This window comes from Rhagoletis pomonella, unplaced genomic scaffold (genome assembly GCF_013731165.1).
Source record: "Rhagoletis pomonella isolate Grant_MI unplaced genomic scaffold, Rhpom_1.0 Rhpom_scaffold_00006, whole genome shotgun sequence".
Classification (NCBI taxonomy): Eukaryota; Metazoa; Arthropoda; class Insecta; order Diptera; family Tephritidae; genus Rhagoletis; species Rhagoletis pomonella.
In genome coordinates, this window is record NW_023458560.1 from 64,888,834 (window position 1) to 64,905,855 (window position 17,022).

The window sequence follows — 17,022 nt, forward strand, 5'->3', positions numbered from 1 at the left end:
CAGGCTTACGGAAGGATAATAGCATTTCTCCCATTGTACCGAACAACTTTGCCAATGTTATTGGAAAAAACTAAATAAAAGGAGAAACAAAGCCAAACAAAGCTTTATCCAAATTGAAAATATTGTATAAAAGTTCCAACTGCAATGAGTGGCAGGGAACTTCCACTCCCATGCCCTACTTCAGCGCAAATTTATCCCTTTTCCCCTTCAATATTCTCTTTTGACTAGGATTGAATTTCCTATGTCCGGGCCGCATTCAATGGCCAGCGCAAATTCACAATTACATTAGATTAGTTAAGCGAATGCCAGTGCAAGTTTTTGGTTGTGGTATTTGTGAGAATATCCTTGCGTGCGACGTTGACCGCTCGCATTATTGGCCACCCAACGCAGTCGGAAGTGGGGCATGGATTGCATAAATGTACGAATAGCGGAAATGTGTAGTGGCTCTAATACATTTAAATTGGTTCTGTTTTTTTGTATATGCCTCCTTTTGTTATGGTTGTAGCTTCAAAATATTCTGCGGCACAAATATTGCGCAATATTGAAGCTTATCGCTGTTAGACACATTACAGCATTGGCTGCCTGTCTGGCCGAGGGAAATGTTGCCATATAGTGGCTATTTTGTTGTTGTAACTTCTTTATTTCTAATCCCTTTTTTTTATTTCGCCAAACCTAATAAAAGTTCAAAGAGTTTGTTTTGTCAGTACTTGATATGCAGATAAGTACGGTTTCAATAACAGTAAATACGCAATGAGCGATGATAAGAGAGGGAAAAGGGATTCAATGAACTGTTTGTGTGGTCAACTTTTAACGCATAATGAACTGGTTGTGTATATGCATATACATACATACAAAAATACATGCACCTACTTACATATGTTTATCCAAGGGTTACACGCAGGCATCCGTTATTAATGACCCGCATGTAGCGGCACACCTACATATAAGTACTTACCATTGAAAACATTTCAATAGGTTCCCAGTCTCATGACCAGTCATTGGCTTGGCGCATCTTTGAGGTATTCAGCCTTTTCCAGACTTACGCACAAACGCTCACGCTCTCAAACTGAAATGCGTAGGTTAACATTAGATTATCTCTACTTCTTCCGGTAACCTACAATGTATTATTGCCTTGCGGTTATCGCTCTGGACAAAGTGTACTCAAATCGAAAAAGGTGCTGTTTTGCTTACTTGCATGGAGCGCTTTTCCTAACAATGTTAAAATTGCTTGATGAGCGTGCAAAAGGTTCAATTTTGTGAGTTCGCTCTGCAAAAATAGTGAGTGGCTTAGAGATGTACTGATAACCAATTTTCCGCTTTTAATGTGGTCAGCAACTGTCTAGCGTAGAGAATTTGGATCAGCTTGTTGGACAACCCACTTACACTGAGGGAAATAATGCATAGTAAAAATGAATACTTTATATTTGATTATCGTTTCAAAATGTTCGTATTTAAAAATAATATTTTCATACAAAATTTATTACGCACGTATTTGACTGTTCACATCTGAGTATGTACATGTACGAGTACATATGCACCCCAAGCATGCAGAGCGCCGCTCTGAGAGCGCGGTGACAATACACACATACATACATAGCACATGTTTATCCGTACAAATCGCGTGCTGTGGTGTTGATGGATATTCAACATTTGAAAGCAGATTTATATGCCTGGGTGTAGCTGAGTGCGCAAAGATGCTTGCCACAAGTTGTTGATATCCGGAGATGGTCGGGTTCGAACTCCACTGCAGGCAACATGCAACTTAATTTTTTTTTTAGTTTTTCTCTTGATTATTCACTTCACGGATGCTTTTTCAGTACGAACGCGGTCATTTTAAAATGCGCGTAATTGAATTGAATATTTACCAATATACAGTACTTTCGTTGACGTTTATAATAAGATCAATTACGTTTCTATTTGATTTTAATATTTTTTTCCCTCAGTGTACATAGAAAGGGCGGCATTAATCATCAACCCACTAGCTGGTTAAAATGTGCAGTTGTAACTGGCTGGAGGTTGATATATTATAACCCTCACTAAGTAGGTTCCTCCTTTCTGTGCTGCCAAAGAAGGGAGGCTGAACACTTTTTGCAGAGAACACCTTCCTGCGTAGGTGGCCTTCGGCCACGTTGATACTTTTTGGAATGCTCAATAGCTACCTATCAAAACGTATCGGGTTTTGATAATACTCTGTACTCATGAAAAGTATCGATATTCTATACTCAGTACTCGTATCGTTCTTTCACTGAGTCAAGTTTTCTTAAGCGGGCCACCCAAAGTTGAATTTAGTTGACGCTAACATGGTGTGCAATATTGACACCAAAGATTTTGCGCTAATTTAATTTTTTTGACGAGTTATTTGCAAACAAATTTTTATGCAAGCTTTTAAAATTTTTGAAATATTTCAGCAACCATTTATTCGAATCTTATGATTTTCTGACAACAATTAGAGAACTTATGGGACAACAAAATAAAGTGATAAGTTTGTAAGGTTTCGACTCTTCGTTTATAAATTTTTTTTAATCAAATGAATTTTTTTACCAACTTTTCATATACCTAGGAAAAAAATTCGAAAGGATTTTTGCGCTAAGTATTCAATTTTACTTCCGTATAACAAAAAAATTACTGTACCTTTGATTGACTTAAAGCTTTTTACAAAAAAAAAATGAAACAAGTTTAAAAAAATGAACTGAAAAACGTGTGCGGCATATCAAAAAATTATGACGGGTTGAAATGCTCAATCTAAGTGGGCTGTGGTGTGTGCAGGTAGTTGCCCCACTGGCATTTGTTTTATTATACCACCCCCTTAGTGAGCTGCCTAAATGGTTTCTTCATAGTTAATGTGTTTCCATTTGTGTATATTGCTTTTGCCATCGATTGAATGGGTTCTTGCGTTTTTTTCCTTTTTTATTTTTTTCCTTGCCTCCACTTATTGCTATATTTCTTGTTTTCACCTTGGACCTATTACTTTTTCAGGGCCTGCAGCTGTGTAACCGCAATGCGCTATTTATAACACATTTACTGCCTGGTTTATAATATTTATTGTCACTGGCTAGTCCAATCTCTAAATATTTTCACATTTCACTCATTAAATTTTTCTTCCTTTTTTTATTTTAGCTTGAAGCTGCGTAATGAAGCGTACGTTAATGCTTGCTGCCGGTTTGAGAGAATGTCTTAAGTAAAAAGTAAGGCAGACATGTTAACGCAATGAAAGTAAATATTTAAGTGTCTGTCGTCTGAGTATGTGTCCATTTAGCCACGTGCGTGCATCCTCACAACAACGAGTTCATTTTATCTCGCAAGCTGCATCCATCACCTCCGGATGGCTGTGCTCATTTGATGAGCGCGTATCATTTCATTTCAAATTCTCTCTTTTACTTTATCTTTTCTTGCTTTAGTATGTACGTACATTAGACCTTACCGGAAAGAAAAAATGTTCGCCGCATAACCCTGAATCAAAAGTATTTTAAAAAATTTTGAACTTCTTTTTGTGTAGCCCAGCAGCAAAGCTGTAGTTGCTTCTTGAGTGTACAAATGGACATTTCTTCGGCACTTGTTCGTGATCATTTCGAGCCTAGTTTACGACTATTTGAGAACCTTTTTGGGACTCGTTTTGGGCTATTGCGGCAATATTTCGGTACTAGTTTGGGGGTCATTTTGGAATTAGTAGGGGATCAATTTCAATACAGGTTTGCGATCCTTACAGGACAAGTTTCAGAACTAATTCAGGACTACCTCAGAACAATTTTTGCTGGAAGAATTCTGAACTATTCTCGAGGTAGTTATGAAAATGTAGAATACTTGTCCCGGCAAAATGAGTACAACGGCATTAAATTGATGTTTAAATTCTAAGCTGACATTCTAAGATTTACAGTCGGATTTTAAAGTACGATAGGTCAATCTTCTTGGCTCTTGGCCATAGTTCATTGACCCTAAGTACGCCGTCCTATAAATTACCTACCAAATCTCAGTTTCTAACTCTTGTCGTACCAACCTAATGTCAGTCGCCAAAAGTCATTAAAATTTTTCTAAGAAGCATTTTTTAAATTAAAACAAAAAAAAAAAATACTAAAAACACATCACTTTGACGATCGGCATGATTCGCCTTGAAATCAGCTGCTCCTGTAAGACCACTTTGTATGAATTCACGCTGGAATCAAGTGCATACGACGAAGTTTTTTTTGTTTTTTGTTTGCTCGTAAGATGGTATGGTCTAATGTACCTACTTACATTGTGCATGTTGTATATATTCCATGACTTCACGGCAACGCACGCCTTAATGGAGATTTATACGCACACAAAAAGTTCTGTAAATTATCAAAAACAGCCGTGGTGCTGAAACCATGTCCCCATTGATGTGTACGGTATACGAGTAAATGTATGAATGTGTTACTACTGCGCAAATGACTTTCTAAGCAAACTAAATGCGGTCGGAAATGTGCAATTCATTTGCGAGTATCAGTAAATAGTGCTTTTGTATGCCTTTCACTTACTTTTAAACTACTAAAGTTTGGCAGAAGTCACATTACATTAAGTGCCTTTTAAAAAATTTTTAAAAATTTTTACAATTCAGAGTGAAATAAAATTTATTATACCGAACGCCAACATGTTTAATGGGTTCATAACTTTACAAAAATGAAAGCTTTTAAATACTAATTTAAAATCTTTTAAACATTTTACCTGGCATACATAAACGAGGCGTTTCCTAGTATAGGAGTGAATGTATAACTTATAAAGTCACACTCAACGAATTTTTCATCTCAACAACTTTTTTTTATAACGCGTTTTTAGATTTTGCCGTGCAATTTCAAAATTTAATACTCTGCATAATACGCTATTCACTCTCACTAAATTTTATAATTATACATACTTCTCAAGAACGTCTTCATTTTCTGTTCCAGCCTTTAGAACAAGCACACCGTTGGGCCGCTATTTATTAATTCGTGTTTAGTTTTACAGCTGTGCATTTAAATTGGAAATAAAATTGAATATTTGCGATGCATAAGTTTCTAAAATATGTATCACTTGTTTGACACACATATTAAATTATTTGATTTAAATCTTTCTTATTACTAACAATAATTACATTTTTAAACAGGTGGCAACACTCTTCCAAATATTTTATTTTATAACTAATCTCTTTCGTTAAATACCCATTTTTAGTATTTTTAGTAATTGACTTAACTTATCCATTAAGTTGAATTCAACAAGTGGCAACGCTCTTCAAAAATATTTTATAAATACAGCTTTTCTTAACTTCATTTTATTCGAAACTAATTTTGAAATATTTTATTTAACTTACAAATTAAATTGAATTTAACAGATGGAAAATTGTAATATTTTTGTTTCATTCATTTTTTAGCCGATTTCACAAAAATGAGAAGGTGAATGTTCGTCCGCATATATTTTTTTAATGTATGTTACCGCGCATAACTTTGGACCAGAGAACAGCTTTGAGTATGATCGAGCCTTTTTGATCACACTCACTAAAAATCAAGCACAAGCGAACGCCACACTCGGCTACTATGTGTTCGATCGAGATGCATACCCGACAGCTGCTTTGGTTACGAACGAGTCTGTTCGATCACCCTCGCTATAAATTGAGCACAAGCGAACACCACACTCGGACACCCGCAGCTAACCCGAAAATTTGTGTAACAATGAAACGGACACCCGAACATTGCGATAAAATGCAGGACAACAAAGAAATTTACGCTGAAGGTAACTGGCGCCAATATGTTCCCACAAAGCATACGAAAATGTTGTTGCTTTGTGCTTGTGCATACGCAATGAAAAAATTAGAAGCGAAGTAGACAAAAATGTGTTTGCATCTATTTCGTATAGTTTCGCGTGGAAAGCTGTGTGTGTATATATTAGAACACAGCCTAAAACTATGTAGGTACATAAGTACTTTTACAAAAAATAAATGTGCACCGAGTGTATAGGGCTTGGGCATTGCCGATCTACACACATTTATACCTAAATGGATGTAGGCGTCGTGATGCCGCATTTTGTATGAGCAAAAATATAAGAAATGGTTAAATGTACACTTAAACAAACTACCGAAAAATTCAACCTTCTCTTTACCCTCTACGCACCAAAACTAAGAACACCGCGATGAGAAGGCAACATTTTTTGTAGAAACAAAAACGTCATAAGCCAATCAAGAAAATTTTGTGCACACTCGGGTTGAAACTCGAACACCCGGGTATATTGAGCTGCAAAGCACCCGAACCCAATCAAGTATGTATGAAAAGCAATCGGGTGTTGTGGCCAACATGTTCGTCTTGAGCTCAGCCGATAACGAACAATACTTCTGCTCGTATACAGAGAACGATGCAAAACGGGTTTTGTTAGATGATCGAGTATACACGAAAATCATGCACCCGCTGCAGATGTCTGCTTTGGGCCACGTTAACCGATTTCCATAATTCTTATTTTAAAGGAAAGATGTTACCTCACACGTGGTCCCATACTAATTTGGTTTGGTTGGATCATGTAGAAATCAATTTGTATATGAGAATTACTTTAATTACTTTTTTTATTCTAAATTTATTAAAAAAAAAAAATAAAAGGCTTTTTTGAATCTCTTTCGTTTGAATGCCACTTTGTAATATTTCATTAGTTAAGTTGGAATTTTGCGGGTGGGAACTCTCAAAAATATTTTTTAAATTCAGATTTCCTAAACCTCGTTCGTTTTAAATCGTAAATCGTATTGTTTTATTGTCTCTTCGGCATTTTGAGAAGTATTTCAATTAAGGTTGTAGGCCATACAAGTTGCGAGGTTATTCCACCTTTCAGTGTCAATCTGCGGACTTTTTTCGCTTATAGGCAGCTTACCACGTCTACAGAAATATCCGGAATATCCTTGAAACAAACTCCTCATTTGATCGTCGAGAAAGTTTCAGGAACAAAGGATTTTGTATATATTTGGCATCGTTTCTCTTTATCCGCCAATTTAAGACATTATGTATCCATTGAAGCAAAAACTCTGTTTGGTATCTTTTACTTTACATAGGTTATTATTATTTCTTATTTTTTTATGTTTCACACACAATTTTGCTGCAATTAATTCTTAAAGGATTTTTCCCTAAATCGTAAACGAACAATAGAAGAGAGTGGAAATATTTAACATCAAAATGTGTTAATTAAACTTAGAAAATATTAAAAGGCTAGATATTGGAGAAAAGTCAAGAGGCTTACTTAACTGTTTGTTCTTAGAAAACTAAATGACTTAAACTTGAAAGAACAACTTTTTTTGTAACATAACAGCGTCAGAGGCGAGACGTTCTAGTAAACTCTAGCTAAACATGTATTTATGTACATAGTTTCATATCTCTCGGCGCACTATGCTCGATGTCCTTCTTTGCTTGTTCGTTAACTAAAGCCACCGATATCGAAGTAAAACAAAAGCTGAATAAAATAAAATAAAATAAAATACTTGCACAGACTACGTACATTAAAAAAACCCTTTATTATTGAATATTTTTCGAGCACTGCAGCAATTTATTTTCACTGCCGTTCGTGGTGGCAGCCATTGTGGGCGTTGCAGCTGCATTGCTGTTGCCGCAAGCGCGATGCTGCCGAAAAATGGTGCAGAGTGAAAATGTCTGGAGACTTAATGGTTGATTTTAGTACCAAGTTTCTCTAAAATATTTTCGCTCCCTCTGGTTTTCATGTTATTTGATTTATTTTATAAACAGCGCTTCCGGTATTTTCACACATCTCGCCTTAGCAAAATGTTCCATTGTTCAGCGTGTGAAAACTGTTGTTCCTGTACCTTCTTTGTGCTACACATTTATGGGTAAGTATGCATTCTTTTAAAAGCAGCAAGTAGATACTTATTTCTATTTTATTATAATTTGTAGTTTGTTGGATTTTTAATGCCCACATATGCATACACACTCACATTCTTATTGTTTTTATATTCAATGCATTAAAGTCGACATCAATGGCACCACCGCCTTTTTAGCCCTTTTCCAAGCATGCCGCTGGCGTCAAAGGAAACCAAGTGCTTTATGCCGTCGTTATTTCTTATTCGCCGTTTTATTGTAGCAGTGCCAGTTGCTTGAGAGTGCAGCTATAAGAGTGCAACTTTGAGTGCATTGCTCGTAAAATATGTTTATGTTCATATGTAGTAGTATCGGAATGGTAGCACTAACGAAATGCTTGTTTATAAATGCAACTTTATTATTGCTCACATTATAAAGCTCTTTGACACACTATGCATGAGGACTGGGTAGTTTTTTTATGAGGAGCCGCATTTTATTTTTTGAGTTTCGTTTAAGTATCAAAAGACTGTACGTATGTACAGCGTGAAAAATAATAACTGCCGCGCTTAGTTTTTCAGATAACAATGTTGTAAGGTCTATTTCGATTAACTACACTGTACAGCATTTGGCTGGGTATTGGACCAAACCTACTCCTTTTAAGAGATTGAGTCATAATTAAAAAAGTTATTTCTCCGTTTTTCGAATTTAGCCTCCGAAATCGAGTTAGGGTCTTCGAAGTTCGATATTGGAACTTTGGTAAAAGGAATATTCTAAATATTGTATGTAAACAACAAAAAAATCTAAAAATATGGGCGTGGTCCGCCTTTTGCTGTTATTTCAACGGTATATAACTTTTTTTGTGCAAACTTATATCACAGGCACTAAGAGGGTCAAAGGTCAGATCTTCGAAAAATTAAAAAACCTTTATTTCAAAAAAAAATTTAAACTGATTTTTAAGTGTTATAAGGGACCTTTAATATAAGTTTGCACAAAAAATTTATATACCATTTAAATAAGAGAAAAAGGTGGAACGTGCCCATATTTTTACTTTTTGAGTTGTTTATGTACAATAATTAAAAGTATTTTCTTTTACCAAAGGTCCAATCTCGAACTTCGAAGACCCATATCTCGGAAAATGACTTCTTAAATTATGACGCAAACTTTTGGTTTGGTTCAGTACCCAGAAAAAAGGTCGACTATGCCGTATAGTGTTAATTATTCATTCATAAAAAAATTTACGATTGAGTTCGTTAGATATTTCGTCCCAAATTTTTGTTAAACGCTTTTTGAAATTATCCACGGTAATTTTATTTATGTTCCCTAGTTTACCTAGCATACCATTTAAACTCTCTAATTCGATGGGTTTAAGTTTAAAGAACAATAAGACCAACCTTCCACTGAGATAAAACCTGGAAATAATTTTTTTCCACCAAATTTTTGGATTTATCGCTTTAATTGTCGGGAAAAATGTTTGTTGAAAACAGATTGTCCCCTCCCAGACATTTTCACTGCAACAGGATCAGATGGCATTTAAATACATAGGTTAGATCGGATTAGATTAATCTAGACGGCGTTGAGCCGCACATAGACCGGTAGGTCCTTAGCGTCACAAAGTATGTCAACGTTTTTTGCGAATTTAAGTAGAAATTTCAGCCCTACTTTTGAGATGTCCTCTAACTTCTCGAATTGGTAGGCTCACAAGCATTGTACTCGTGTCGTTAACGAAGATGCTCCAAGGCTTCTCTGGTCTCCCGCTCACGACACTTCCTGCACCTGTCCAGGCTATTGGTACCCATTTTTACTGCATGAGCAGCCACTTGGTATAGTAGTGATGAGATTTTCGTGATTCTCGGGACTAAATCAAGATTAAGCACTCTCTAGAAATTGTTATCAGAATCTTGGTGAACACCTTCGAAGCTTTCTAAAGTAAGATTGCTAATTTATCCTCAATGACCGGTGTTTTATCCACCTCCTACAGCTACCTTTCCCTCGTTTTACCTAAGTAAAAATTCTAGAACTTATAGTTTAAAACAAAAATAAGCATTTATCGGTTTTAACCCTACAGCCTATGGCTAATCACACATACGAGGGTTATTTAGTAAGTACCCAGATGTAATTTTCCGAATGTTTTATTTAAGAAAAAAGTATCCATACAGATTGCCTCTCGTAGGTTATAGATTCGAGGCTAAATTAAAGGTTTTCCGCCATATAAACACTATTTTTGCTCTGAAAAATATGCTTAATAGCAGGCTACTTGAGGAAACAGTACTAAAAAATTATTATAAATATAGTTTTAAACACCTATATGCATCACCACCATATTGAGTTTAATGGCTATATCTTCATTATTGAAGAAACTAGAGCCATTTAAAGTCAAAACAGATGCCCAGATTAGCCCAGAGATATGCCGAATACCAGGTGCTTTTAAATTAAAAAATGAGCCATTGAATAAATTAATGCAAATCTGTTTCTCGATTCAAATACGAAAGAAGAACAATTTTTAATTAATTGAAAGCAGTTGCCAACACAACAAATACCATTCACTGCACAACAGAAAACCTAACCTTGAACTTCAGGGCACTTTGACATTCTTAATAACGCCGCTATTTATTCGACGTCATAAAAGTCCCACCACCGCCGACCGACGTTTCAGCAAATTAATGAGCAATCATTTAGAAATAAAATGTCTCTGTTGGCATTCGAGAGCGCTGAAGCGATTAGCAGCTGCTCAGAAAGTGCACAAGTGGAATAAACTGTTATGAAAACAAAACGAAAGTAACAACAGCAACAACCCCCGCATAACTGTTTGCGCCATAGCCACGTCGCAGAAATTTTAAAGTTTTACGTTATCGAGCTAATTGATTTTTTCTCCTGTCCACTGGTATTGACAGCCTTGGAACTCGCTGGCTGATTACTGAAGCTTACTAAATTGTGCGCGGCCACGATTTCCGTTTGAATATTCGACAATTAACGTTTTAATCAGGGATTTGCGTAATTTTAATTGAGATTTAATTTTTTTTTTTTTGATTTTACAAAGAAATTCCTGCTTCTTAAGTGCTTTCAAACAGAAAATCGGTTTTAAGTTTAGCTCACGGGCTGTATGCTTCATTGCCACGGAACGTTTACTCAAAAAGGATAAACGGCGAGCCTTTTAGGCGGCTCAAGAGCATGCTTCTCGAAGAGATATTAGCGTCAGCACTAACTAATAATAGCCATGCATAGGCAGTACTCATTTTGCTCAACCAAGCGCAAATTCCAACCTCTTCTACTCTAACAACTTCAACACACTTTTCGTCAATTTGCCTCTCTTTCGCTTTTATGCTGCTGCTTTTCTCTTCCAATAGAATTACGCGCTTCATCAATTCTGGCAGCCGTCAATGCCAATGCCAATGTTTCTATTCACGCACACTTCCACTGACATCCGCTTTTGCCCTAGTCCTTCCTAATCTGCCTACACGCCCGTAGGCTGCGCATCCTCTTTTGCTTGGCAGCAATATTTGCCATTTTGCGTAGCATCGTCCTTTTTATGAGCTTTGAATGACTTTTGGATGCGTCGGTCGCACGCGCTTACTCCGTCCGCTGTTCGCTAGAATGCTTACTGTGCGCCATATAGCTCGTTTGCAGGCAGTAACGTAAAGACTTTGATGCTATGTGCTACAAACGAAGACAATTTTTAAAGATTCACAAAATTGAATACAGTGGGTTATGGGAGAGCATGTATTAGACTCTTTAAATATTTAAAAAAGGAAACATTTCCGGCTTTAAGTTGGGGCAAATTGAATTCAAGACTAATTAGTTGACTGAGGAGATGAAAAGAGATCAATTAGCGCAAAGTTTGAGGTTAGGGAATAAATAAATTTTTGAGTACTAGGGGACATACTCGAAAGGATGGAAGCTAATTTAAAAAGAGATAAGTACATGAGATTGGGGGTGAGGATGTAGTTGAAGAAGAAAACCAATTGAATATCGGATGAAGTGGATATAATAAGAATATTAATATGAAAATAATGATGAGAATTTAAAATGAAAGAAAAGGTTAACAGATATAGATATATTAACATGGAAAAAGATAGAAAGGAATATATGAATAAATATAGATATAAAGGTTAAGACGGAGATTTAGAAGAAGATAAAGATGACTATAGAGAAATAGAGTTATATAGATAAGGTAGAGAGGAAGAAATATAGATAGAGGTATATATATTTACATAGAACTATAACCAGATAAATAAAGTCTTCGGGTCAAAATGTGACCCGATATGAACAGCCCAGTATTTTTATAATGTCGAGTGTAATATTTTGCTCAATAATGATGTTGACAATTTTTCTATTTCCCTTGACACCAGTCAATTGGTCTCCTTCCCCCTTATTGCTCTTTATAAATCTTTTATATCGGGGAATCCGCAGATTATTGTTCTATATTTAAACGTGAAATGTTGTCGAATTATATACAAATACATACTTCTTTCATGTTTACTGCAATGTTGTTGCAGTACTGTAATGTTGTTGCAGTAGTAAAGTAAATTCGTATACAACAAAGTTTGAACGTTGAGACAAATGGCTTAGAGGAGAATAAAGGCTAGTGACATTGATGCCATAGTGAATGAACTATGAGAGGAGGAGAAATATTTTTCGGCAAATAAAGATAACAGAGAATATGCTAAGCTATCTTATAATTCAAATGAAAGTTACATCTACTAAATAATAGTGGCTTCAACGAAAATGTTTTTCTAAACGCTGACATTTCTTATAAAAAAATTAAAAGTGATTTATTTCATATACACAGATAAGTACATAGGACGAAAAAGGGACTCTCAAAATTTTGAGCAAAAGTGAGCTCCTCAAAACTTTAAATAAAAGGGTATATGGGGAACAACTAGAGCAATGAAAAATACGTGTTTTATTTTTATTCTATTAAGTTAAACCGGTGCTTTTCACTTGAAAATAGGCAATAGGTTCTTACCAAGGATTATCTCCGAGGATAGTACACTTAAGATGTAAGGCAATGCCTATTAAATTACATTCCATGGATTCTCGGTATATAGAAACAATAGTACCCTGAAGTCTACAAAGGATACGGATATTTGAAAGGAGAGTAGGGTGGTAATTTTTCTCACCTGCACTGGAGTTGGACACATACTTTCGCTATTCCCATTGCCCATTGTATATCAGGCGGATTATCAGGTAAAGGCCTAGGGAAAGGCTTTAGACTCACACCTAGATAATGCAAATACGCATAGTAGGTCTTTCAATAAATTTCCGTAAATGCTGCTTCATGAATAGAAGTTAATTTTTTCACCTTCATTTTTTGTTTAACAAATTTGTTTTTAAAATAAATTTGTAAAAATGTCTACACAAGTATAACTAGTATAACACTACCTAAAGATGAAAAGGTGCCAAGTCCTCTTTTTTCAAAATTTTATTTTTTAACACAGAATGATAGATAATGCCAAACTACATCGATTTTTCGTCTCTCCTGAATAATTTCAAAAAATGTAATTGGCACCTTTTCAACTTTAGGTAACGATAAGTTAGTTATAATGCATAATTGAGGCGCAACAAATTAACACACGTGTCAATATACTCCCGAAATTAGGGACCAAATATAGTAAAAAAGCGCTTTTGGTTTTTCTATCCGACGTCAGTCTATTTTTTTAAAGTACTCTAAAGCTTCCAGGATATGAAAAATTCAAAAACGTATTTAAAAGATTCAGTGCGATTTAGAATATTTTGCATCCAGAAGCATCTTCCGTAGTCTTGATACAGTTTCAAACTAACTACATCACTGTCCACAACGTAGAACGTAAACACGTGTTGCTTTATGTTCTATTTTTAACAGTCATTCATACTGCCTTACATATCAGTGAATTTCAATTTAATAGTACTGCAAAGCATTCGGCGAGAGATTTCGGCACATTTCATTCCAACTTCTATTTGGTTTTCTTTTTCTGCTACTTAGAATCCTCAAAAAAGCATAACTTTTTTTTCTAGTTTCTATTCATAAATATTTAGATTTTGATTGTTTTTTCGCTTCCTTACAGCGCACTTCATTTCCTCGTTCCATTTTCTTAAAAGTTTCTTACTCTTCATTCTTTACAGCCACACTTCAGGCTGACAGGCTTTTGAAGGCTCGTCAATCAGCAGAAGATAAATGCAGCTTTACGCCTGACAACTGTATGGTATTATCGATTACCATTTACTCGACGATGTAAAATGTGGATGAGGACTATAAGCAAACTCCATGAATTGACTGGCTGCCTGCCTGCCTGCCGCCTGCTGCCTCTCAGTGATATTTGATTTGATGGTTTTTTATTGCGACAAATATGTGGCGAAATCGGTACAAAGAGAGTAGCGTTTAGCATACCTAAATATAAATGGTTATTCATATACGTATGTATGTGCGAACATGTGTGTAAAATACATACGCAAATATGTAGATGTGCTGGCAGCTGAATTCTGAACTGCGCATTTCACGACTTTACTTGACTTGAATTGTTTTTTCCAAAGGAAGCGGCAGTCACAGGAAGCGGTGGAGGCTGTGACAGCGGTTGTGGCATATGTCATAACTTTGTTATATTTTGTACGGCATTTGTGCGTGGCTATTTGTATGTTTATTATTGCCGCTTGTTATCGTAAGTATGTATGTGTGTTCTTGTGAGTACAATTTTTTATCGCGCTGAGCCATTAAAAATGTAAAGTGATAGCGATGTGCGCAAATAGGCATACATATGCATATGTATATGTATATGAGTACATACATATTTACATCTTGCATAATACACTTTTTTATTAAATTAATTTCCCTTCCTTCAAGCTATAAAAATTATTCTTACAATTTAATTAGTGAAGGAAAATTTTGATAGGCAGTGTTATGCGCGTACAAAATAAATAAAAAAAAACTCGAATAATTTTGACAAAAAATCATTTATACCTGGATTTTTTCTAGAGGGATTAACTTAGTGCCCAAAAATAAATCTATTATGTACTTCAAGTTCTATAAATTTATTTTATTTACTCTTGATTTGATACATCTAATAATAATATTTTGGCGCTTACACTTTTGCCAATTGTTTGGCTGAACTTATCCTCCAATTTGTTATGTGTTCCTTGCTGTTGTTACACAAATGGAGAGACCGACAGTTTTTCACCGTCTCCGAACGGCTAATGGATTTTATGAGAAACTGTTTTTCTTGGCAGAAATATGCTCAGAGTTTTGCCATTGCACTGAGCGAGTGCAGGACATAAACTTATTCAAATGAAAAATCACCAACCAATAGTTTGGTTAATGTAAACAAAATTGTGGTTAAAATTACCAAATTTAAACTTGAAAAGTAATCAACGTGATTTTTGGTTAAAATTAATAATGCGTTGGTTGATATTTTCAACAATGATTTGGTAATATTAACCACAATTTTGTTTACCTTAACCAAACTATTGGTTGGTGATTTTTCGTTTGAATAAGTTTATGTCCTGCACTTCACAAATGCTCTTTCATAATTCGGATATACAAAACCAAATTTTTTTTATTATCATTTGAACATGTGGCCTCTGACGGGATTAAACAACAGCAAGCATCTCTATAAATGTCTTCAAATTTTCAACTTGAATCAATTTTCTTCGTCGTTTGATTTGGTCTTGCACTTCAGAGAGGCGTGAAATCAATCCATAACTTGGTTGAAAAAACCATTATGTTTTTGGCTCAGTGTATGGATCACTGAAGACAAATATTGCAAAAACTTATGTAAATGGATTGTGTCTTTCAAGTGTAAATACAACACACTTTAAAACCACCAAAAATGGAGATAAGCTGGAATACAATCCCTTCAAGGTTTAACTACCACGCGTGTATATTAGCATCAGGCCTTAAACGGCTTTAAAACTATCCATTTTGAATTCTACACAACTAAGAATTCCATTTGAAGACTTTCTCTAGCTCCAATTCTTTAAATAGTTAAAGGCGCATTAGTATCCAAAAAACACTAAGCAATGGCCATATATTGATATTTAAATACCTTGAGCTATTTAAGCATTTTAAAAATCATAGAAAATATTAAAACACTATAAAATGGACTCTAAAAGTCTCTCAGGTGAGTGATTCCGTAATCAGTATCGCTTTTGTTGCGGTATGATATGAATATTTTTACGTCAAAAAAAAAGTGCGATAGCGATCCGAAACTAGTCGCTAACTGGTTACCGAATCCCCCCAGATCTTTAGAGTTATGCAATGTTGCTATGCCGAAAACCGTACTTCCTCTTAGCGAGTGGTTAGGTTAGAAAATAATGAGGCATGTTCATAGTCATAATAAAGTCGAGAATAAAGTTAGTCTTGAATATTTATCGAAAAAGCTGCAAAAGCTGAAAGAAATGTCCAATAAATCTGAGTGGTAAAAATAAATTTATAAAAAAAAAAAAGTTTACAGCGATTTGAATACTCCATTTTTACTCGACCAAAAATTGATGTTAGACACTAATGTGCGCATACGCCATGGTCGCTAAAGCATGCAAGCTCTTTAGGTTGGCGGGCAAACCTTGGATAAATATTCCCGGTGGGACATTTAACCTTTTATTTGTGTGCCATACGTATTAAAAAATGTTTATACAAAATTCAACATCAAGTGCTCAAGTGATTGATTAACTCCTGCCTTCCTTCGATACTCGTATTTTAGTTATTCAGCGATTCAGTCTGATTATCGTGCATTATTATATCGAAATCCAATATTCACAAGTTTCAATTGTACCTTCATAACACATACTATAATCAAATATTCTATATACATGTGTATGTACAGCTAATTCTTCATTTATTCTAAAATGATGTTGGTAAATAAATATGTAAATCCACTTACCGTACTTAGATTTGTGATTTTATCCAACTCCACCGCTGTGCTGCCACGATGATGATGCAAATGTGCCAAATGATGTGTTGTCAACATGTTGCTTAGCGCGTTTTGTTGCTAGAGTGCTTTTCGAGCAGCAGCAACACCAGCAGCCAACAGATGTTTGATTTATGTACATACTTTATATATGGGTATATATTTGCGTAATCGACTCAATTCACTTGCACTTTTTATATTTACTTACTCTGCTTTCTATTATTCTAACTAAACTCATCAAATATCAAATATGATTATCACAATAAAGAATTCCAAAGTTTATTTGCGCAAAAATAATTTTTTTTTTAAATCTCACTGCCAAAATATATGCCATTGCACTTCCTTCCAACGCTGCATAGAATTCGCGAACAAGCAGC

The 17,022-nt window shown here is 35.2% G+C and overlaps 1 protein-coding gene across 1 annotated transcript in view; it reads right to left on the minus strand.

Annotated features, from left to right (window-relative positions):
* The window catches only part of LOC118742039, a 42,561-nt gene extending 25,856 nt beyond the window's left edge, over positions 1-16,705 (minus strand). Inside the window, exons 1-2 of the mRNA XM_036474007.1 lie at positions 16,619-16,705; positions 11,344-11,426 (exon numbers count right to left, since the gene is read on the minus strand). Coding sequence (XP_036329900.1) covers positions 11,344-11,426; positions 16,619-16,705 — 170 coding nt within the window. The remainder of the gene's footprint in view (positions 1-11,343; positions 11,427-16,618) is intronic.
* Positions 16,706-17,022: the final 317 nt, after the last annotated feature.